Source organism: Pipistrellus hanaki, assembly GCF_964339955.1.
Source record: "Pipistrellus hanaki genome assembly, chromosome: 6".
Lineage (NCBI taxonomy): Eukaryota > Metazoa > Chordata > Mammalia > Chiroptera > Vespertilionidae > Pipistrellus > Pipistrellus hanaki.
The window spans coordinates 45,474,570-45,497,980 of record NC_140508.1 but is presented as its reverse complement, the minus strand read 5'-3'; the positions used below and the strand labels follow the sequence as shown (position 1 = coordinate 45,497,980).

Sequence of the window (23,411 nt, the reverse complement as noted above, 5' to 3'; positions counted from 1 at the left end):
CTTTATCAAATTTATTTCCCAGTAAAGAACAACTCTCTTAGGAGCACTTGTGGAGAGAGGCAACTACATAGCCTTGAAGGAAAAGGCAGAGATGCCTCAGGAGAGCTGGCTGGATGTTATCCACATGGACCATGGTCTTGGCATCTATCATAAAGTTTTTTCTACACAGACCTAGTCCAGCCAGTTGCAAAGGAAAGATAAAGATGTCCTCTTACTTTCTCATAAAACTCTTAAAATAATAATTGTACTTGTCTTCTAATTATGAAATTAATACATGTACTTATAGAAGGCTTGAAAAGTAAAAAAACAAAACAAAACAAAAAAAAAAACAAAAAAACAAGAAACACTTGAGTTGCCAGAATCCTAAAACCCAAATACAAGTTGTTATTTTAAGAAAAATTGATTATACAGTAACCTTCTGTTTGTTAAAGTCATTATATAATGAATCTGCTGCTTTTCCAGGAGTTCCAGATCATACCAACGACACCATGAATTCACTCAGTGAAGCAAATGCCCGCTTTGCATATGATCTGTTTCAATTGTTCAGGAAATCATCAAAGGAAAATATCTTCTATTCCCCACTTAGTATCACATCAGCCTTAGCCATGACTTACTTAGGGGCCCAAAAACACACTGCATCAGAAATCCAGAAGGTAGGTGTCAGCTTTCTTTACTTTGACTAGTTTGGGCTGATCCCTTCGTTGGTGTGTATGCAGATGATCACAGCTGGCTGTCCCGGTAGGTAGCACAGGAGAAGCAAGTATCCACATGACTGGCCAAACTGCTTCCTTATGCCTACACTTCCTCTAGGAGCTGGAATGAACCCCTAACATTGCCCACCAACCAGAGGCTTAAATGGAGAATTATTGGTAGAAGTGATGCATTGACTTAAATCCATGGGAAACATTATCACATGTGTCCTCAGCAATGAATGAATAAGAATTGGTTTCTTTTATTATACAACCCAGCTTGGCTGTGTTTTCTTAAGGAGCAAACTCTTACTAAAGTGTTCTTTTTTCTTTGTTTTGCTTTGGTTTGGATTTTTGGGGGGTTTTTTTGTTTGTTTTTTGTTTTGTTTTTTTTGCTTTATTTTGTTTTGTTTGGGGGGGGGGTGTTAGGTTTACTTTTGTCCTTCCATTCTTTTTGTGTTTTGTTTTTGTTTTTGTTTTTTAATGTCCTCTGCTGTAGACAGATCTTTTGAGTAAAGTTTTCTTGTTCCACTTCCTGTCCCTTCTAGGCTCTTCACTTTAATGAGCTCATAGAGAACACAAAAGGAGGAGCCACAACAGCCCAGGTGAGTCACACAGCAAGCACTTGGGACTAGAAGGAGCATCAAAAATCCAAGAGGGTCCTTGTGAACTGAGAATTTCACATAAACTGTGAAAAGTCCATTTTTAGGAGAAATCTTAGGCAAAATAGACTAGACAAACAGTGTTGTTTTTTATTTCATATTACATACTTATTTAGTTCATATTTTTGTTTTCCTGAGAGGAGATCAGCATTGTGAGTAAGAGCATGGGTACTAGAACCAAAAACCAGCTTCAAATTTCTGCTCTTCTATTCACACATTGTAACTGTGGGCAAAATACAACTGCTCTGAGCTACAATGACCTAATCCTTATAAACTAGGGCAATAAAAGATCTGCCTCTATTCATGATTATATATTCAAAACATTGAAATAGTGCCTGGATTACTGGAACCTTGATAAAAATAATGTGTTATTACTGTTAGGATAATAATAATTCTAGTAATCATAATAACATTGCTAAATCATATAACTTTAATTAACTCACAAATGGATTACAAAAAATAAGCATACATCTAAGTATATTATGGGAAATGATTGTATGAGATATAGGATTTATAGCCTTAAAAGTCCAAAACTCTGAGCTAGCAAGTGGAAGGCTCTGATTCAGGCAAGCCTAGTTTCAAAAATTGGCTCTGTGACATTGTCTACTTAGGGGAGTTGTTTAACTCTCTGAGCCTCTTGTTTTCATTTAAATTAAACTAAAGACTTAGAGACACAGATGTAAAGCCCTGAGGAATGTACCAGGCACACACTGTTCCCACTCTTCAAGTATGATCATTATGAGTAAAAAGCATAAATCACAGCCCATGGGTCTTAGGAATAATACTGCCGAGGAGTATAACAGGGCTTTGTGTCACAGAATATTAAAACATACAAGTTCAACATACTCATGCCATTGGTGGCTGTTAGAAATGACATACAGTCTAGTCCTTAAGGAGCTTAAGTTTAGCTAGAGAGCTAAGCTTAACCACTGAACCAATCAAAAGACAGCCCAATAGTGAAATGGTGCTGCCCCTGTAGTTCACAGGAGAAAAAACTGGAGTATGTTAAAGCAGAAAGAAAAAAATTTCTGCTAGATTCAATGGAAGGATTATGAAGAATATTTGAGGTAAAAATACACCAAATATTAGAGAATAACAACAAAAGTCATCTATGGAGTTGCCAAATGTTACAGACTTAAGTACATGGTTTAGTATTTACATGACAGAGAATTCAGCGAGCTCACTTTTGATGTTTGAAGGTTGAAAAGGCGGGAAACGTGCACGAGCAATTTCAAAAGCTTCTGACTGAGCTAAATAAACCCACTGATGCCTATGAGCTAAGCCTTGCCAACCGGCTCTATGGAGAAAAGAAGTTTCAGTTTCTTCAGGTGAGTTTCACAGGTCTGCCACACCTGTCTCCTGCCTCCTGGGCCCTCTATCCTCAGTGATCAAATTGGGAAAAGTGAGTCACAAGAGATTGGCTGACCCACCTGGGGGTCATTTATTCATGGTATGTCAGTCAGGATTCCTCACCACAGTTCTGTCCACTGGAGTGTCTCTGAGCCTGACAAACCACCAGTAAAGTGTGGGTTTAGGGGTGAGCTGATGTACTATAGTTGGTCATGATAAAACACAATTTAACTTGGGAATGCATAGTTACTGATAAATCACTCCTAATTCCTCCTTTCTTCCGTCCCATATCAAAGGAATACCTGGATAATGTTAAGAAATTCTACCTAGCCAGTGTGGAATCTGCTGATTTTGTAAATGCTGCAGAAGAAAACCGAAAGATGATTAATTCCTGGGTGGAAAGCCAAACGAATGGTACAGTATGAGAGGGTCACCCATGAAAAATCACCCTGAGTCCCCACTGTGCATGAACCTGTGCTAATACTGTATGAGAAACCAGGATAAGGCAGTGAGAAGAGTCAAAAGAGAGTCTGGGGGAGGGCACTGCAGATGGTGGCATGGTCCAAGTAAATGTGGACAGAAACAAGGGGAGCCCAAGAGGAATCATGAAAACGCAGCTGGAGACTGATGTCATCTTTGTGGACCCAACTCTCTGCTCAGACCCCATCTTGGGTTCACATCTTTTACTTTAAATCAGAACCTTAACTTCTGGATTGCGATCCCTAAGAGAAAAGATGAGAAAGGGATCCCTTAACCTTGGTTAACTGGGAAACAACTTTCCTGTAAATCCCCCGTCTTGACACCTGCCTGCCCCACTTGGTCATCCCCACAGCTTCTTCCTTCACCACAGTACAAAGTTCAACAAAGTCTCCATCCTATGAGCCATCTTCTCCCTCCTCACTGCAGTCCAGACTAAACCAACAGCAACTCAAAGTGTGGAATGAAGAGGAGGACACCCCAGGGAATGTCAGCTGATGACATAGAGCTTGTGCTTCAGATTATAGAGCTCGTGACATTGGCTCTACAGAACATCAGGCCCTATTTCCCTGAGTCATGAGCCTAAATTTGAAAGAAAAGAAAACAATAAAAGAAGGAAGGAAGGAAGGAAGGAAGGAAGGAAGGAAGGAAGGAAGGAAGGAAGGAAGGAAAGGGAAGGAAAGGAAAAGAAAGGTGGAGGAAAGAACAGAGGGAGGGAAGGAGGAGAGAAAGTCAGGAGGGAGGGAGGCACAAAGGGAGGAAATGCATTTGTTGAAAGATTAAATAAAATCATTTCATCAGTATTCAGTGTGAGATGACTAAAGTCACCCTAGGAGAACCTAGGCACCTTCCTAATTATAAGAGGTGACTTTTCCATGGGGGTAACTCCATCAGGCTGGTGCTATGAGAAAGGTTGCACCTTGTCAACTATTTGGTCATGGAATCACTAAAGTTGTGACTTGTACGAATAATTAATGATCACTTTAATTTTCAAAGCATCTTCCAGACAAACCACTTGTACCTTTCATGATAGACCTTTGTTTTTCTTTTTTTTACAGAAAAAATCAAGAATCTCTTTCCCGAAGGCTCTCTTGACAGCACCACCATTCTGGTTCTGGTGAATGCTATCTATTTCAAGGGGCAGTGGAATGAAAGATTTGATCCAAAAAGAACTAAGCAGAAGGAATTTTGGCTGAATAAGGTATTGTCTATTATATTCTTATATAATGCAATGTAGCTAGACATAGAATGTTCCATTTCAACACATATTTGATTAATGTACAACTGCATGTAAAGAATAGAATTTCTCACAGCTGCACTTTCTTGTTTTAGTTTTATTTTTTAATTTATTTAGTTAGGAACCCTTAAAGAAACTCTTCTCTCTAATTCATAAATGTCCCAGATTATCTCTTAGAAAGAGAATGTGCTTGCTACTCAATAATATTATTCTTTATTATTTTTTTTTAATTTATGCCTCCGTTGGCATTTGTTTGCCACACTAATTTACTGCAGGATACAAGCAATTTTGTGCAAATGATGGAACAAAGAGATAAGTTCAAGTTCACATCACTGGAGGATATGCAAGCCAAGATGCTTGAAATACCATACAAAGGCAAAGATCTGAGCATGGTGTTGTTGCTGCCAAATGAAATTGATGGTCTTCAGCAGGTAAAACCTTGTATCTCCAATTCTTTCTATTGTCCATTTTCCTTGTAGTACAACTCTTGTGTGGGCTATTTATGGAAGCAGTGCTCACAGCCCATGGGTGATGTCTGAAGGGGTTCAAGAATAGATACTTTGTCTCTTCTCTGCATACAGCCTGAAGGAGAGGTTTTAAGGAGAACCTAGCATTCTGCCTTGTTCCAAAAAATAAATAATATCTTAAGTATCATGTGTGAGTGATATGGAAAAATATATAGAAGTTTTTAGGATCACAGGTCCCATTAACATTCTGATAAAACCATGAATGTCAGTTCAGGAAAAATACTTATACCTTGGCACACACATGGACTATTTTGCAACCATAAGAACCTCAGATATATTCCAGTTTATTCACTTGAAGACCAAAAAAACTAAGACTTTGATGTAGGTGATACATGGAAAAAATATGCAGGTTCACCTATAAACACAAACAAGCAAATTGCAGCACCGTTTTGCATACTGACTCACAGTGGGTTTGTGGACAGTAGACAAATAGATTTATTTTTATTTTTTACTTTTCAGTTTAGAAGTAGTCTATCCCTAAGAGCTCTAAGTCATTTGGACTCTCATTCCTGTGAGAGAGAAAAAAAAGAGAAAATTTCTTCTTAGTATTGTTATAATAATTAAAGATAATGTGTAAAAAATATCAGTAACAATACCTGACATATTGAGGACATTCCAAAAATGGCACCTGCAATTCCTGTATATAATAGTCAAGGATGCTGCTGGAGTTGCAGTGAGCTTACCACAATAAAAATATATACTGTGGCAACACTGGCAGGGGAAGCCCCCAGGAAAGTAGCCTGGTGGGATATGGGATAGCCTTTACTGTTTCTTTCCTCCCACACAGCAGTCCTCCTTATGAGTCTAAATGACATTAGGAGCCCCAATCCTGGAATTTATCCTCTGCTAATTAGTCTAAGCAAGGCAAAAGCTTTTGGACCAAACTGGCTAAAAATAATGAACATTTCAAAACAAGGAACTATGGCGCAGCTTTGAATTGACAGTAGTTTAGCTTAGGGGCTGACGAACAGTAAATACTTTTAAAATATTAATTATGAAAAGATATATACGTTGACTATCAATTTAATGGCAGTATATAACAATTAAAACTTGATTAAGGAAATATATAGCTATATGGAAATGTTTACAAATAGGTCAAGCAACAAAAAAAGTATAAAAATAAGTTGGATGCTATAAATTATAAAAAAATTATGTCCAAAAATCATTTACTAGAAGAGAACTATTTAAAATGTAAACATGCAGTGGACAGGCAGTTAAGAATGGAGATATATAATTCATCTTTTATAAAATAATTTTATTTAATGGTTCTATTGTTTTACATTTAATATAGAAGATTTGGTATATTATATGTAATATGTACTTATATATTACTATATATTATAAAATATATATTAACTGAATCTCCTGTATTTATATTTGCTGGAACATTTTAATTTAATGTACAATTGTTTTCAATGTCCACTGAGAATCATGTCATTTGTTATTTTTCCCATTGTTATAGCTTGAAGACAAACTCACTGCAGAGAAATTAATAGAGTGGACGAGCTCAAGGAATATGAGCATGAGACAAGTGCATGTGCAGTTACCTCAGTTCAAAATGGAAGAAAGCTATGATCTCCAGGACACACTGACAGCCCTGGGGATGGTGGACACCTTCAGTCCCCAGGATGCTGACTTCTCAGGCATGACAGGGAGCCAGGGTCTTGTGCTATCGAAAGTCCTACACAAGTCCTTTGTGGAGGTGACAGAGGAGGGTACAGAGGCTGCAGCTGCTACCGGCGCAGTAATTTCTGTCACATCAGCACCAATTTATGAAATGTTCCATTGTGATCACCCCTTCCTGTTCCTCATCAAGCACAACAAGACAAACAGCATTCTCTTCTTTGGCAGAGTCTCGTCCCCTTAGATGCAATTAGCATGCTGCTGCATTAAAGGGAGGGTGACAGAGTTGTTCCAATACTTTGATTGCAAGAAATGGGTTCTCTTTAGCTTTCCTTTCCAATCTCATAGTTATCACTAAGAATGTAATGGGCAAAAGAGCATGTTTGTCTCTCTCTTTCTACAAACACATGTAGATTATTTCCCCAAGATAATGCTACCTTTGGGATAAAATGTTCAAGGAAATGTAAGAAGATATTTCAACACTCTACCATCTAACTGTGAAATATCACATCTGCTGCTTCAAAAATTATATCTATTATTCAAATGTATTAGCCTTACACCTACATTTACTGAAATTTATTTACACCTGCTGTAACATTTCAATCCAATGTTAAATTGTGTTCATTGTCTACTAAGAATTATATCATGTGCTATTTTTTCCTTACATGTCTACATTTTTATTTTATGAAATACATTATCAATAAAATGGTTATTTGTTCATATTACTTGTTGCTTTTCCTTAGTCAAGGATGAAAGCCAAGCCTCACAAACTGCCGATGTTGAAACGAAAGGATACATACCTTCTTCCCTTATGAAATGAGATTATCCCCTTTTGGGGAAAACCCTCAATGTTTAATCTTGTCGGCTCCATCAGAATGGGGCTCTGTCAGAATTATCTGTGTTGTACACCTGGAGCGCACACAGGGGTCAGTAACTATGTGACAAATGAATGAAGGATTGACTCAATCCCTTTAAGTCACTCAGGAGCCTAATGTTTCTTCTATAAGAACTCATTTGTATTTATATTGTAAAGGACATTATAAAAATCCAAGGTTGCCTCACTGTGAGTAGTGTAGTATAAAGTCATTTAACAATTATTCTGCACCTGCTGTGTTCCATGCTGGCTAAGGCAGCAGGTTCTCAGATATGACAAAAATAAATAAACAAATCTAGCATCCTGATGACCAGAATAGAGGGACCAAATTCAGCATACAAGCAGACCAACATTTGGAACAAAATGCCCTCATGTTGATGGTCAAGAGTTTATTCAATGTCTGGAAATACAGTAACAGTATGAATGTAATAAACACATGTAAGCACCTAAAATTACTCAGAAAATAGCTAGTGGACAGTCTTAAAACTAGAAATCCATAAAATCTAAGGATCTCACAAATGAGGCAAACTCAGAAATTCAGGAAGACATTTTGTAGTAGACCCAGAAGCCAGAATTCACCAAGGTTCTGCCCTCCCAAGTGGCTGTGTGTGTGTCATTCCCCAGAGGGTAGGGCCATCCCAGAGCATAGAAACCCAGAGCCAGGCCCTAGCCTTTTAGAATATTAACATCTAAGGCTGTATAATCTCTGTTCCTGATAATTATGTACCCTAATGGTTGGAAACAAAAAAAACACTCATACTCCAAAATGTTGTCTAAGAAAATTCATGTTTCATTGGAGACTAAGAATGCATTTGTTGCCTTTCTAACAAGGATTTCTTAGCCTATATTTTATGTCTAACAATAATTTTTTAAAAGCTGGTATTTTTTTTTAATATACTCTAAGTTAGTGATCAGACTCGAATGAAGTTCATTCAAGATAAATTACACATGACAAGTAGAGAGATGTCTGCATTTCAACTCCCTGCAGTCATGTTTATTCCAGGGGTTGCATGCCAATGACCTTGAAAGCAATACTGCAGAGGAACCTGGAGCTCTGCATCCCAGGACTGATGAAGCCCATCACAGCATTGAACTCTTGATCTCCAGAGCATGTCCTGGATTGCACAAATGGTGTTGCCAGGAAAGTCATCCTTTCTATCTCAATACTTCACCCTCCAAACACACATCTGCATAAATACAGCAGTTAGACCAGTGCTCAGAGGTACTGGGGCTTTATGCTGACCCCCAGAGAAAGGCATGAAAAGGATGTTAATTTTAGAACCAGTTATTCTGCCCACACCTCTTGCAGTGAAAAGTTTTGGGTATGGCAATGAGAGAAAATTTGCCTGGAGATGCAGAACACATAACAAACACAGGATCAGATACTAAATATTGTCAAATCACAGGGATTAGTTGGAGTAAGCTTAGTGAGTCAGAACTTTTGAGTATGCTTTGTGGGATTAATAGACACATTGGTGTACAGCTTCCTGGAACACTGGCTTCCAAATACTGACATGGAAGTATAAATCAAACATTGACAAAAATGCCTCTCTCACCTGTAATCCACTAATACTTTAGAACTGCTGAAATAAGACCTCAGATTTTAATATGGTGGCTAAGGACAGGATGGCCATGATTTGGTTTCCAAGCGAAGTTAAAGGATGCTATTATTGCTGCTGGTGATGTTGATAATGATAATGAAGAGGGCAGTGAGAGTGGTGATGTGATGGTAATGGCAAGGAAAATGGCAGGCAACATCAACTGGGTGCATACCCTGTTACAGTTTCTTTAATGAGCTCATAGTCTATTTATCCTCACAACAGCTCAATAAAGTAGGAACTCTTATAAAATCAATTTTTAAAATGAAGAAATGGAAGCTCAGAAAGGTGAAATTAACTACCATACCCCATAAAACTATTTCTAAAGCCCAGATTTATATTCTTTTTGTCTGACCCTGAAGCTGGCACATAGGAGGAGGATTTAGAAATGGACATGAACAAAATTAGCTTTTGTTGCTAAAGTGGTTGATCTTAATTCCCTCTGTATGTCTGGATTATTTTCCATTAAAATTAGATATAGTGGACTATCACATAAGGAGTAGTCACCAGTGTAACGTTAGAAGTGTTAGTAGAGATCTTTTTTACAATTCTCTATATTTAAGCAATAAAATAAAAATAATTGCAACAAAATTAATTGCCATTCTTGGGATCACAGGTCAGGGCAGAGCTGGGATAGATAATATTGATTCCTGACTCCAGACTTGTCCCCTTTTTTTATATATATACATTTTATTGATTTTACAGAGAGGAAGGGAGAGATAGAAGCATCAGTGATGAGAGAGAATTATGGAACAGCTGCCTCCTGCATGCCCCACTGGGGATTGAGCCCACAACTGAGGTATGTGCCCTTGAACAGAATCTAACCCAGGACCCTTCAGTCCAAGAGCCGGTGCTCTATCCTCTGAGCCAAAATGGTTAGAGTCATACCTGTCACTCTTCATTTTGCTTCCTTCCCAGCATGGGTTGATAAACTTAATGTTACATATTGCCACTCAGACACTCATCTGTTATCCTCCAAGATCATTGATAGCACAGGCCTGGGGGTATTCATTCCCAGACACACTCACCCTTGACTGCCATCAACAAGTCAATACTAACTACACTGAAGTTCATGCCTAACAGATATGTGGGCATTAAACATTTCCACTTTCATATTCTTCATTGATAACTTGTTAGATGCTGACTCCTTGCTCCTCCAATAAGTTGGTGGATAGAACATTGCCTATAATGTGCAGGAACATTAAACTAGTCAGATTTTTTGAGCTCTTGAATTTTCAGACATTGATCTAGATGCTAAGTGTCCAAAGATTACTGCAGTGAATGGTCAAACAGAAAACATAGATACAGTAGTTAGAAGTGTGAACAAATCTCACTCTAGGAAGACTGTATTTGGTGGGATAGTTTGGGAGAGGCAGAAAATGTCACAAACCCAGAAGTGTCTAATCTACATATTTCAAATTCAGGATGTCAATGTATTGATTCATAAAAGGAATCATACCATAAATTATGTCTACTAATACCTGGGAACTCCTTCCTGTTGCTTAAGTTCACAAATCAAGTTGAACATGAAAAACCTGCTTGTTCAATGAAGGAAAAGAAAAAATTAAAATGAGATTCCCAGCATGAAAATGGCTCTATATATCAGTATCTTTCCTCTTTTCTTCCTCTATAAGCAAGAAGATGAAATAGAGGAGGAGGAGGAGGAGGAGGAAGACAAAGAGTAGGACAAGGAGGAGGAGGAGGAGGAGGAGGAGGAGGAAGAGGAGGAGGAGGAGGAGGAGGAGGAGAGGAGGAGGAGGAGGAGAAGGAGGAGGAGGAGGAGGAGGAGGAGGAGGAGGAGGAGGAGGAGGAGGAGGAGGAGGAGGAGGAGAAGGAGAAGGAGAAGGAGAAGGAGAAGGAGAAGGAGAAGGAGAAGGAGAAGGAGAAGGAGAAGGAGAAGGAGAAGGAGAAGGAGAAGGAGAAGGAGAAGGAGAAGGAGAAGGAGGAGGAGGAGGAGGAGGAGGAGGAGGAGGAGGAGGAGGAGGAGAAGGAGAAGGAGAAGGAGAAGGAGAAGGAGAAGGAGAAGGAGAAGGAGAAGGAGAAGGAGAAGGAGAAGGAGAAGGAGAAGGAGAAGGAGAAGGAGAAGGAGAAGGAGAAGGAGAAGGAGAAGGAGAAGGAGAAGGAGAAGGAGAAGGAGAGGAGAAGGAGAAGGAGAAGGAGAAGGAGAAGGAGAAGAAGAATAAGGTCTCTGTAAATTTCTTTCTCAGTTAAGTTAGAAAGTAGGTATAATTCCTGGTCTTATAATTCATATAAAAGCTGTGTGGAGGTTCAGAGATAGTCACTCCAAAATTTTCTTCTGTGATATGTGGATTGTTATGAGCTAAGGATATTAACCGCAGGCTCAGGAGAAACTTCTGCCCTCCCTTGACTACCTGGAAGAATTTGGATTAGGAGCCTTGCCCATAATGGGAGATTATCAGAGTTAGCATCTTTGACCTGTCTGTAGAACAGGACAATTTTTCTCCTTACTAAACATCTGTTTTTATCATTCTACAATGACTCTTTAAAGCCCCCAAGTCACTCCACCTCAACTCTTGCTCAAGATGTCTTACACACTCATGCTCCCTTTCTGTCTCTGAACCTCTCCTGCATGTGGGGTCTCTGATTGGCCTACAAAGGGATCCTATAGGTATGTATGTATCAAATTTGGTTATTTGCTAATCTGCCTCATGTCTATTTGATTATTAAACCAGCTATAAGAACCTTGAGGGTAGAGGAAGATTTGTTCCTCCCTGACAACTGCAAATGGTGAAAACAGCTGAGGTTGATCAGGAGGCCCTGGAGCAAGTAGGGAGCAAAGCAAAGACATTGGTAAGAGGGCTCAGGAGCAGCAGATTTCAGGGAGTATCAGCGGAAATACATTTCTCACAGGAAAGAGCCTCTCCCTCAATACAGAAAATAGCACAATTTATCCGGAAATAATTGGCATGGGGCCAGGCACTCTGGGTTAGCAGCAGGAAGCTTCCTGGGCCTGACCTGACTCAGGAGCCTAGAGGACATGAATCACCCACAATCACACAGTCTTCCAGTTTCTGCTGTGATGGAAAAAGCTGGAAAGAGTGCTGCTCCACCATGATTGGATGGGGGGTCGGGATAAAAGATAAAAATCTGGGTAATACACAAATTCTTAGGGCCATCAGAAAGTTGTAAGGCCACCAGCCAGTCTGAAATCTAAGGAAAGACAAGTATCTTCAAGAAGAGACAAGACACCAGCACTGACTTGCCTAGGGCAGAACATGGGAGGAAGACAGGGCTCCAGACAAATGCTGAAGGCTATGTCTGTGTAGCACTAGGGTATAGAACCCATGGGAGCCTCAGATACAGAGGGAATTTGTAGCCAGTCTTCACCACACAGGTTCTAGGGTGTTCAAGAGAGCCTCTTTAGGACAGCTGGCAAGAAAGCCCTTGAGCTCCCTCCCTTGGCACCTGCAGGAGGTGCAAACCAAGCAATCACAGCTTAACCAGGCACAGGAACTCTCACCCAAACTCAAATCCTAATCACAATAAAAGCCCTCCTGGGTCTCCTATGCCAGGGACCACACAGTGCTCTCCCCAAAAAGCCTCATTACATAAGTAATCATTCTCTTCATACTTTCTTGTGCATGTGTGATATTATCAGTCTCAATGTCAACCAATTTTTTGTTTGGGAATAGGGGGACTCCATTCTATCTCCATGGGATGATCACAACATGCCACTATGTAATGTCTGTTTTTAATGCAATATTCAGATGATCTATCATAAAATTGTACATTTGTAATCTATATAATCTTATTACCCAATGTCACCCCCAATCAATTTAATCTAAAAATTAAAACTCACTTTAAGTATAAAGACACATCTAAATTAAAATGGAAGATAGAAAAAAAGCATACCATGCTAATAGTAGTCATATGGAAGCCTAAGTGGTTATATTATTAGACAAATCAAATCCCAGGAAGGAATGTGTTCAGGGATGGGGAGATATTGACATATAATAAACATTTAGATCAGTAGAACAGAGGATCAGAAAAAAAAAAAAAAACACATATGAATGTGGCATAAAGTTTCCAGAGTGATTAAGTCATTGAGGTAAGGACAATCTCTTTCAACAAATGGTGCTAGAACAACTGAAAGACCACATGAGAAACAATGAGCCCCAAGCCTAACTTCACAATATTTGAAAGTAAATCAGAGGTCTAAATGTAAAGGCTAATGCCATAAAAACTCTAGAAGAAAGTCTTAGCAAACTTGAGATATACAAAAATATCTTAAATAAGACAGAAAAATAGAAACCGTAAGTGAAAAAAATTAACGAATTGGACTCCATGAAAATTTTAATTTGCTCAATTGACACCACCAATGACAGCAAAATTAAATTCATATAGCTGACAGGTTTTTTTTCCATAATATATCAAAAGCAATTACAAGTCAACAATAAGAAAACAATTTAATAAAAATGGGGAAAAAATTGAATAGTCATCTTACAAAAGAAGGCATGCATATGGCCAACATGCACATGAAAAGATTCTCAACATCATCAGCCATAAAAGAAATGCATAAATTAAAACCACAATGCGATGCCACCATCACACCCACTAGAATGGGTATAATGAAAAACGCTGACCACTCCAACCACTGGTAAGGATTCAGAGCAACTGGAATGCTCAAATATTGCTCATAAGAGAGAAAATGGTACAACCACTCTGAAAAACATTTTGGCAGTTTCTTATAAATTTATTTTTTTAATATATTTTATTGATTTTTTCAGAGAGGAGGAGAGAGGGATAGAGAGCTAGAAACGTCGATGAGAGAGAAACATCGACCAGCTACCTCTTGCACACCCCCCACTGGGGATGTGCCTGCAACCAATGTACATGCCCTTGACCGGAATCGAACCTGGGACCCTTCAGTCCGCAGACCGACACTCTACCACTGAGCCAAACCGGTTTCGGCAGTTTCTTATAAATTTAAACATATATTGTATATACCATATGTCTCAGCATTTTCACTCACAGGTGTCTACCCAAGAAAAATGAAAGTACCGGATCCAGCCGGCATCACAGGTCCTGGAGGTAGGGTTAGGAGGTTTTAAGAGAAATAAAGACAAGAGAAAGCGGGGCTTCAGGAGGACTGCTAGTCCATGATGAGACTGCAGTAACTTTATTAGTTGCAAGTGTACATTTATGCGGCTTTTCTGGGCATTTCTCCAAGTGCCCCTTTCCCAGGACAAGGCCGCCCGACAGCTCCTCAAGACATTCTTGGAAAAGATACATAGAGCAAGCATCTGGTTAGATATCATTGAGAACAGCCTAGCTGAGAACATCCAGATAAGTCGTGCATCACGCACACTCTCTACCAATGGGGCTATGGTCTGCCCTGTCCCTAGTTGACCCTAAAGGCTTAGGGGAGAGCAGGTAGGCGTTCCTACCCTGCGCTCAATCCCCTGTAGGAGAGCAGGTAGGCGTCCCTACCCTATGCTCCATCCTTGCCCTCAGGCCCCACGGAACACGGCTTCCCACAGCTCCCCCTTTTTAATTTATTACAACTTAAGCGGGATGCTGTCCTTCTCTTGATGCAGCTGAAGCAGGCGGATGTCCGTGGCTAACTTGTACATTTGCTTACAGATTAATCTTATACAGAAAGGCAACAACATGCATAAAAGTACCAGGAAACTTGCTACTGCAATTAGGCCTATTACTTCTTGAAGGAAAGCACTTATAGTTGGGAAGTTGTCCTGTAGCCGGGATACAAACTCCGAGGCTTCTCTGGCCATATCAATATCAAGCTTTGGTGTGTTCAGCAGATTTTGGATTTCTCCATGCAACATTCTCAAATCAAGGGAGGTGTTTGCATCATGCCATATACCCTGAAGATGCCTTTTGACATTTTCCCATGGAAACCTAGAATCATTATATTCTTTTGGGGTTATGCAAATCCATGAGAATGCGGCGTGGCATCTTAGAGAGCTTTTCACCTCCAAGCTTACAATCTCATCGCCTAGGATTTGTACAACATCATAGAGAGCGTTCACCCTTTGCTCTATTTTCTTGTCCCAGTTCTCTTGGGTTTGTAGTGCTTGCGTTACATTGTAAGCCAGGTTGTTTACATAGTCTGCTGTCTGAATGGAAGTTGTTAACGATATGGCAGATGCAGTGGCAGAAGCAATTAAAGTGATTAAGGCAGTGATACCTGCTATTAACAATCCTACAAATCTTTTCATTCGGCCTAAGGCCTTTTCTACTGTCTGAAGCACAGCAAGTGTCAGAGTACCACTCTTGGGTGGTGTTAACTGGCAGGAGAACAAATACAGGTTGATATAAGATTAACAAGGAAGGGGTAGTGCCATTAATGCAATTGGTTAGACTGCAATTATTACAGGCGATGCTGGTTATTCCAGTTTCATTATCTAGGCCACATGTGTCAAACACAAGGCCCGCGGGCCAAATCCAGCCCGCCAGGCCTTGCAATGTGGCCCGCACCGCGCTGTCATCACTGCACTCCGCTGTCAGTTTATGACATTGTCAGTTTATGACTGTTCAGTAAACCATTCGGCCCGCGATTTAGGCTGGATTTTAGATTTTGGCCCCTTCTCTGATTGAGTTCGACACCCCTAATCTAGGCTAATACTAAAATTACCCAGTAACAAGGCATAAGGTTCAGGTACACAAGCGGACACGCTCACATTCCAGCTGCTCCCCGAGCCACTAATGACTCCCCTTTGTGGCTGCACCGTCACATTCTCCTTCCCGACAGTGATATAGTCCACGGCAGCCACCATTTTCCACAAATCTCTTTGGTAAGTAACATTGTCCATTGTCCAAAGTCCAGTCACCAAGTTCTTTGGCCGAAGATTGCTGTTCGTCTCGGCCCAATCGCATAGGGACCTGCGGCAGACCGTTTCATTCCCATGACATGTCCGCCACATCAGCCCAAGGTTATTTTTAGATGGCCCCAAAGGCCCACAAGGTTTGACTCCCTGCGGGTATGTCCCAGGACCACGGCATGCCGTGGTGCCATTTCTAGCAATGTAATAGCTATCCATACTCCAGTGGATACCTGCAGAATGATTGGTATCGAAATCAGACAGCCTCTGGACCATGGTGCAGCCTTCTTTATCCTCAAAGGAAAAACACACTGGTGTCCCTTTGGTAACTCCTTGATAATTGTACCCTTCTGCCCAGGCTGGGGAAATGTGGCCGGAGGACATAAGCCCCATGACCTTGGTGTCATTAACATAAACAGGAATGTTCTTATCCTCCCAGGTTGCTGGATGCAGCAGTGGTGGGTTGGGTACATACACCCAATAAACAGCAGCATGCACAGCCATCAATCTCGATAGTAGCCATAGGAAGGAAACCAACTGAGCAACCACACGGATCTCTGGCAGCTTGTCACGGTGAAGGGAAACTCTCTGTCGCCGGCCCCCACGCTGCCTCTTCTTCTGACGCATCAGGCCGTTCATCTGGGCTCGCAGTCGCGCGATTTTGCTTCGAGGCATGTCGAACACACCGCTCTGGCGACCACCACGGGTTATCGTCTCCTGTAGGGAAAACACAAACATAGCCTCGACCCCACATTAGTACTGGATCCGGCCCATGCAATTCCCTAGTCAGTGGATCTCTCCAGTATACATCTGGAAAGCGTTTTGGTGTGGGCTCCCAAAACCGCTGAGCCGCTGTCCGGCCGTCTTTGTCCATTTGCAAAAAGTTTAAAATAAAGATTATATGATTAAGTAAATTCCTGGAGGTGTGGGTATAATACTCCCCCTTTTTAATTTTAAAAAGCTGATTTTTGAGTTCTTGATGAGCTTGCTCCACAATGCCTTGCCCCTGTGGGTTGTAAGGAATGCCATGTTTAAGGGAGATTCTAAAAGTTGTGCAGAACTGCTGAAATTTTTTACTGCAGTAGGCAGGTGCATTATCAGTCTTAATCTGCTGTGGAATACCCAAAATGGAAAAACAATATAATAAATGATCTATACAATGCTTGGCTCTCTCACCTGTCTGAGGTGATGCTAGGATAAAGTGAGAGAAGGTATCTAAAGTTACATGAACATATTTCTGCTTCCCAAAGGAGGGAACATGCATAACATCCATCTGCCATAACTGATTAGGCTTTAAACCGCGGGGGTTCACACCGAAATGAGGTACAGGTAACAGCTGTGGACACTGAGGACAGTCACGGATAATTTGCCTGGCGGCCTCGCGTGAGATCTTGAATTGCTGTCGAAGCCCTTGCTCTGACTGATGATGCAACGCATGAGAGTCTTTTGCTGCCTGGACTGGATCAGTGATGGCTAGGAAACAGCCCTGCGTTTGGCCATCCGCAAGCTCATTACCTTCCGCTAAAGGTCCTGCTAGCTGAGAGTGACTCCGAATATGCCCTATAAAGCAAGCTTGCTTGTGAGAGTGTAGAACTTCTTGAATCTCCTCAAACAATTGCTGTATTGTCTCATTGGCAGCGGCAATATGGGATACTGTCTCTATCAGGTTTAGAGCTAACACAGCATACTGGCTGTCTGAGTAGATATTGATAGGTTGAGGATATACGTAGTGTCAAAGCCTGCTTGATGGCGAACAATTCTACCTGCTGAGCTGAGGTATAAGTAGTACTCCAAGAGCGCTGGCAATCAAAGGTAGTGACTGCCGCAGTCCCATTTGATGACCCATCAGTGAAAACTAACAACGCCTGGGGAATGGGTTGAGCTTTTACAATTGAAGGAAAGATGAACGTTGCTCTAGAAGCAAAGTGAATAATTTTATCAGGAGGGTAGTGGTGCAATATTTTTCCCGTGTAATGAGCCAAGGCTAGAGGAAAAGAATTGGTCATGTTTAGCAACCAGTCAAGTTGTTTGGCTGTATAAGGAATAGCAATAGCAGCTGGTTCTTGTCCAAGGTGTAAGATGCTACATTTCCTTCCCTGCTGTATCCTTTCGGCCACAAGCTCATAATACGGTGCCAAAACTTTAGAAGGGGTGGCGGCTCCATGTAACCACTGAAGCACCCCGTGTTGATATAGAACACCTGTTGGAGTAAGGGCAGTTGCCAAAATTAAAAGCTGCCAAGGTTCAATGTATGAACAGTAAGTTAGCTGGGAGTTAGTAATGGCCTGTTCAACCTTTTGTAAGCTCTGCCTAACCTCCTTAGTGAGCTGCCTTAGCGAAGTGAGATTAGAATCACCTTTGAGTATGTCAAATAGTGGCTTTAGCTCTCCTGTTGTGAGTCCTAAGGTAGGACGAATCCAATTGATGTCCCCTAACAACTTTTGAAAATCATTCAAAGTCCTACAGTCTGCCATTCTAATTCTGATTCGCTGCAGCGCGAAATGTCTAGGGTATAATGTATAGCCCAAGTATCCATATGGGTGCTGTAATTGCACCTTTTCATTAGCCACTTGCAGACCATACCGCCTTAATCCTTCCTGCATATGCCCATAGGCCGCTGTCAACTCTTCATGCTGTTCATGAGCTAGTAAGATATCGTCCATATAATGGATGATATATACCTCTGGATGGCTCTGTCTAGTCTTTGCTATAGCTATTTGGACAAACTTCTGGCATAAAGTTGGACTATTGGCCATGCCCTGAGGCAACACCTTCCAATGATATCTAGTCATTGGCTCTTTCAAATTAACAGATGGTACACTAAAAGCAAATCTCTGGCAATCCTTTGGGTGCAGAGGGATGGTATAAAAGCAGTCTTTCAAATCCACAATTATTTTAAAAGTTTGAGCTGGTATGGCCATAGGTGATGGCAATCCGGGCTGTAGCGCCCCCATCATAAACATGGTTTCATTAGCTTTTCTTAGGTCCTGTAACAGTCTCCATTTCTCTGACTTCTTCTTAATGACAAATATAGGTGAGTTCCAGGGAGAATTGGAGGGCTCAATATGCCCAGAGTGTAACTGCTCCTGCACCAATTGCTGGGCTGCCTGTAGTTTCTCCTGAGTCAGAGGCCATTGATCTACCCATACTGGGTCATCAGACTTCCATTGAATCTTATCAGCATGAATAGCAGGAGAATCAATAGCCTCTGCTAGAAACGTCCCAGACCTGCTCTGTCTGGCTTCCACTTAGGGAGGATAGGTTGGGTTATACCTTGCCCTTCTTTACCAAGACCTTGATTAGAAAGCAGTCCTTGATTCATTAGCTGATTTGTCACAGTAGCATTTGGACTCCAAAGATACACACCCATTTTTTCCATAATGTCACGCCTCCACAGGTTAACAGGCAGAAACGGTACTATAATACATAAGGCTGGAAAGTACCCGACACCCCTTCCTTATCCTTCCAAGTCAGTATTCTGCTACTTTGCTGGGGTGATTGACTCTGCCCTATCCCTTGCAGGAATGTAGTGGTATCTTGTAATGGCCATGCGGCGGGCCAATGATCAGCAGAGATTCTGAAACGTCCGCACCAGTATCCAGGAGTCCAGTAAATCTTTTCCCATCTATCCATAATTCTAGCTCTGGCCTCTCCTTTGTTACCTCCCTTATCCAATAAGCATCAGAAGATCCAAACCCACTGGTACCTCTTCCTCGTCGGCTCTGAACTTCATTCTCTCCCTGAACATATGGCAGTAATAACAATTGGGCAATTCAAGTCCCTAAAGGAATGTCAAAAATGGCTTGGGTAGTTTTCGTCATCACCTTTATCTCTCCTGTATAATCTGAATCAATAACCCCGGGGGCAACAGATAGCCCTTTCATGGTATATCCACTTCTACCCAGTATCAGTCCTACGGTTCCAGATGGCAACGGGCCACAGACACTCCTGTCGGTACTGCTTGCATCCCCATTTCGGGAGTCAGTACGACGTGGGTGGAGGAACAGAGGTCCAGTCCTGCACTCCGTGCAGTTGCCCGTTGGAGGGATGAAACAGGTTGGTATTGGACAGGGCTGAGGGTTCCTGGCTCAACCCCTGGAGCGCCCCGTAACATTGTCTCGGGGCCTGGGGCTGGCCCCTCTGGAAGTTTCCCTGCTGGATAGGCTTCCCTTCCACATCAGTCTTAGACCGACACTCATTCGCCCAATGTCTCCCCTTCCTACATCTAGGACATAGGCTGGGCGCCGGGCCCTTACCCGTGGTTTGGCCAAGACTCTTCTTAGGGCAGTTTCGATTAAAATGCCCCATTTCACCACAAGAAAAGCAGCTCCCTGGAGGACCACGTTTCCTTCCCTGTTTCTGCTGCTGAAACAACATGTCCCGAACTGTTTTTCCCTGCATAGCAGCTGCCATAGACAAACCTTGCACATAGCCAGTTCCCACATCAGCGCACAGCTTAACAAGGTCACCAACCGTTGCCTTAAGTCGCCAGGGCCTCATGACTGCTTGGCAAACCGAATTTGCACTCTCAAAAGCTAATTGTCTCACTAGCAAGGTTCCTGCTTCCGGGTCCTCGACCAAACGCGAAGCAGCCTGGATCAGTCTAGACACAAAATCCTGAAACGGCTCATCTGGCCCTTGACGAATTTTAGACAATTCCTCCTTTTTAGCACCTGCTCTGGGTAACTTCCTCCATGCTGTGGTCGCAGCCATGCGAATCTGCTGATAGGCAATGGGCAAGTAATCTAGCTGCTGGTGCAGGTGCATATGTGGTCCCATACCAGCCAGCTGATTGAAATCTGCCTGTATGCCATGAGCTCGATTGTCAACAGCAAATTGATTACAGGCCTCAGCATACTCAGATTTCCATAGTAAGAAATCACCCCCAGATAGGCAAGCCTTTGCAATTGATTTCCAATCCTGGGGTGGCAAGGTTGCAGAGGCAACAGCTTCTAAAATAGCTTCAGTGAAAGGGGCTGTTGGCCCATATTGAGCACATGCAGTCTTTAGCTCCTTCAATTGTTTAAACGGCACAGCCTCATGTTCTCTCCATACCTGGTTGTCTGTTCTCTGCACAACAGGATATGCATGGAAACCTTCTAACACCTCTCCAGCCCTACGGGCCTCCCTCAAGGACAGCTGTAAAGGTGACACCACATCATCCAGGCGGGAAGCTAGCCCGCCAGAGGGTATAGTCCGCCAGTGAGGATCTACCCCAACTGTTGCTATGATGAACGATAACCTTGGTGGCATATTCGGCTCCGGCAGGGGAGGTGGCTGAGTAGCAATAGGGGCTACCTCCTCCGTGCGGGAAGCAGTGTCCTCTGTATCTTTATATTTTTCCCCCATCAGCTGGCGCATAAGGTCAGCCATCCCACTCAGGTCCTGCTGTATCTGTTTCAGCTCCGAACACACTGCTTCCTGTTTGGTGACTGCTGCTAAAAGGGGATACTCATCCTGCGGGTGAGACCTCGCAGCCTGCTCTTCTAAATCATCCCACTCCCCCGGATCCAGGCCGCTTTCCCCAGACTGTGATTTCATGGCCATGGCCCCTGCTTTAGGCACTTCAGGATATATTTTGGGGACCTGGCCTAAGGCTTGAAGAAACTGATCGTAAGTCTGAGTTGCTGCCGTCTGCACCTCTTTCAACAATTCATAAGTTTGAGTGCCCCCCTCCGCTTTTATCCCCTCAGGCTGCCCACACTTAGGAGGCTCCGCAGCCTTGGCCTCAGATGCCGCCACAGCGGGTGGAGGTAAGGGAATATCAGGTGGAGCAGTAGGCACTGGTGGAGGCGGCGCAGAAGGTGGGGACTCTAGGGATGAAAGCGACCGGGACCAGGCTCGAAAGCTCTCCCTCGTGGCCTTCTGCCATTTTACTAGCTCAGAATCAACATATAGACAATCACGAATCAAAGTCCACAACGTAAAAGCATCTATTGGTACCTTTTCTGACCCATGAGCACTAAAAAAATCCTTAATTTTCTGCCCAATTTTCAGCCATACTTCAACACTAATTGTCCCATCCTCAGGGAACCACGGACAAACTGTATGTACAAACTGTATAAATTTTACTAGCTGAGACTTCTCTACTCGCACTCCGCGAGACACAAGCATGCTGTGCAGGACCTGTATAAGAAGATCCCTGCTCTGTACTTGCCCCATTTTATTACTCCTGAATAATAAAAAAAAAACAAAAAAAAAACAAAAAAAAAAAAAAAACAATCTGCCGTTACTCACTGTTCCGTCGCGACTTTTACCCACTGCGACCTTCCTACTCGTCCCAGTGTCTCCAGGTCCCTTTTCACAGGCGCCAGTTACTGGATCCAGCCGACATCACAGGTCCTGGAGGTAGGGTTAGGAGGTTTTAAGAGAAATAAAGACAAGAGAAAGCGGGGCTTCAGGAGGACTGCTAGTCCATGATGAGACTGCAGTAACTTTATTAGTTGCAAGTGTACATTTATGCGGCTTTTCTGGGCATTTCTCCAAGTGCCCCTTTCCCAGGACAAGGCCGCCCGACAGCTCCTCAAGCCATTCTTGGAAAAGATACATAGAGCAAGCATCTGGTTAGATATCATTGAGAACAGCCTAGCTGAGAACATCCAGATAAGTCGTGCATCACGCACACTCTCTACCAATGGGGCTATGGTCTGCCCTGTCCCTAGTTGACCCTGAAGGCTTAGGGGAGAGCAGGTAGGCGTCTCTACCCTATGCTCCATCCTTGCCCTCGGGCCCCACGGAACACGGCTTCCCACATGAAAGAATATGTCCACACAAAGATTTATGCACACAAATGTGCACCTAAGCATTATGCATAGTAGCTAAACACTGGAAGCAACATAAGTGCCCAGTGGGTAAATAAGTAAGTAAAATGTGGATTTACCCATACAATGGAATACTGTTTGTCAATAAGAAGTAATGAACTGCTGATATTCCAACAACATAGATTATCTCGGTGCTCAGCAAAAGAAACCAGACACAAAAGAGAACTATGACATGAATCCACTTGAGTAAAACCCTAGAAATGACAAATATACCTTGTAATGATTTAAGACAGGCAGGCCAGGAGTTGTGTGAGCTGGGGCTGTATGGAGTGGTTGACAGGGAAACAGGACAAGGGAACCATGGGGACTGATGTAAATGCCCTGTATGTTGGGTGTGGTGGTGTTTGCACAGGTGTACACATTTATAAAACGTCAAGTTCAAGGATTAAAATGTATCTATCTTATTTTATGACCACATTGACTTTATTTACAATATCAAGATACTTATGCAATTGACAATGAGTAATATGCTCTGTTAGAATAGAGGGGGTGAAAATATGGGCATCCTCTCTGCCTGGTGTATTGCTTCATTTTATCCTGGCTTTTGAGTTTTAATTTATGTTTGGCTGATGTGTTTCTAAATTCTCTTTTCTATATGCAGTTTGCCGCACTGACTCTGAGAAAGAGAAAAGTAGCACATGAATTGAGTAAACTATTGTTTTATTTCATTTTTTATTATAATCTTTCAAAATATTGGAACTGGAGAGACTCCCAAAGTCTTTAATTCATAGTCTGTACTGACAAGGCAGT

General features: G+C 42.1%; 1 protein-coding gene across 1 annotated transcript; it reads left to right on the top strand.

The window, feature by feature from the left end:
• Positions 1-488: 488 nt before the first annotated feature.
• SERPINB3 (serpin family B member 3) lies at positions 489-6,809 on the top strand (the record flags this gene model as incomplete). Its single annotated transcript, XM_084889082.1, has 7 exons — positions 489-653; positions 1,238-1,294; positions 2,551-2,679; positions 2,998-3,115; positions 4,237-4,379; positions 4,691-4,846; positions 6,405-6,809. The coding sequence occupies 7 exons, from the start codon at positions 489-491 to the stop codon at positions 6,807-6,809; spliced, it is 1,173 nt and encodes a 390-aa protein (XP_084745208.1).
• Between the last annotated feature and the right edge of the window lie 16,602 nt (positions 6,810-23,411).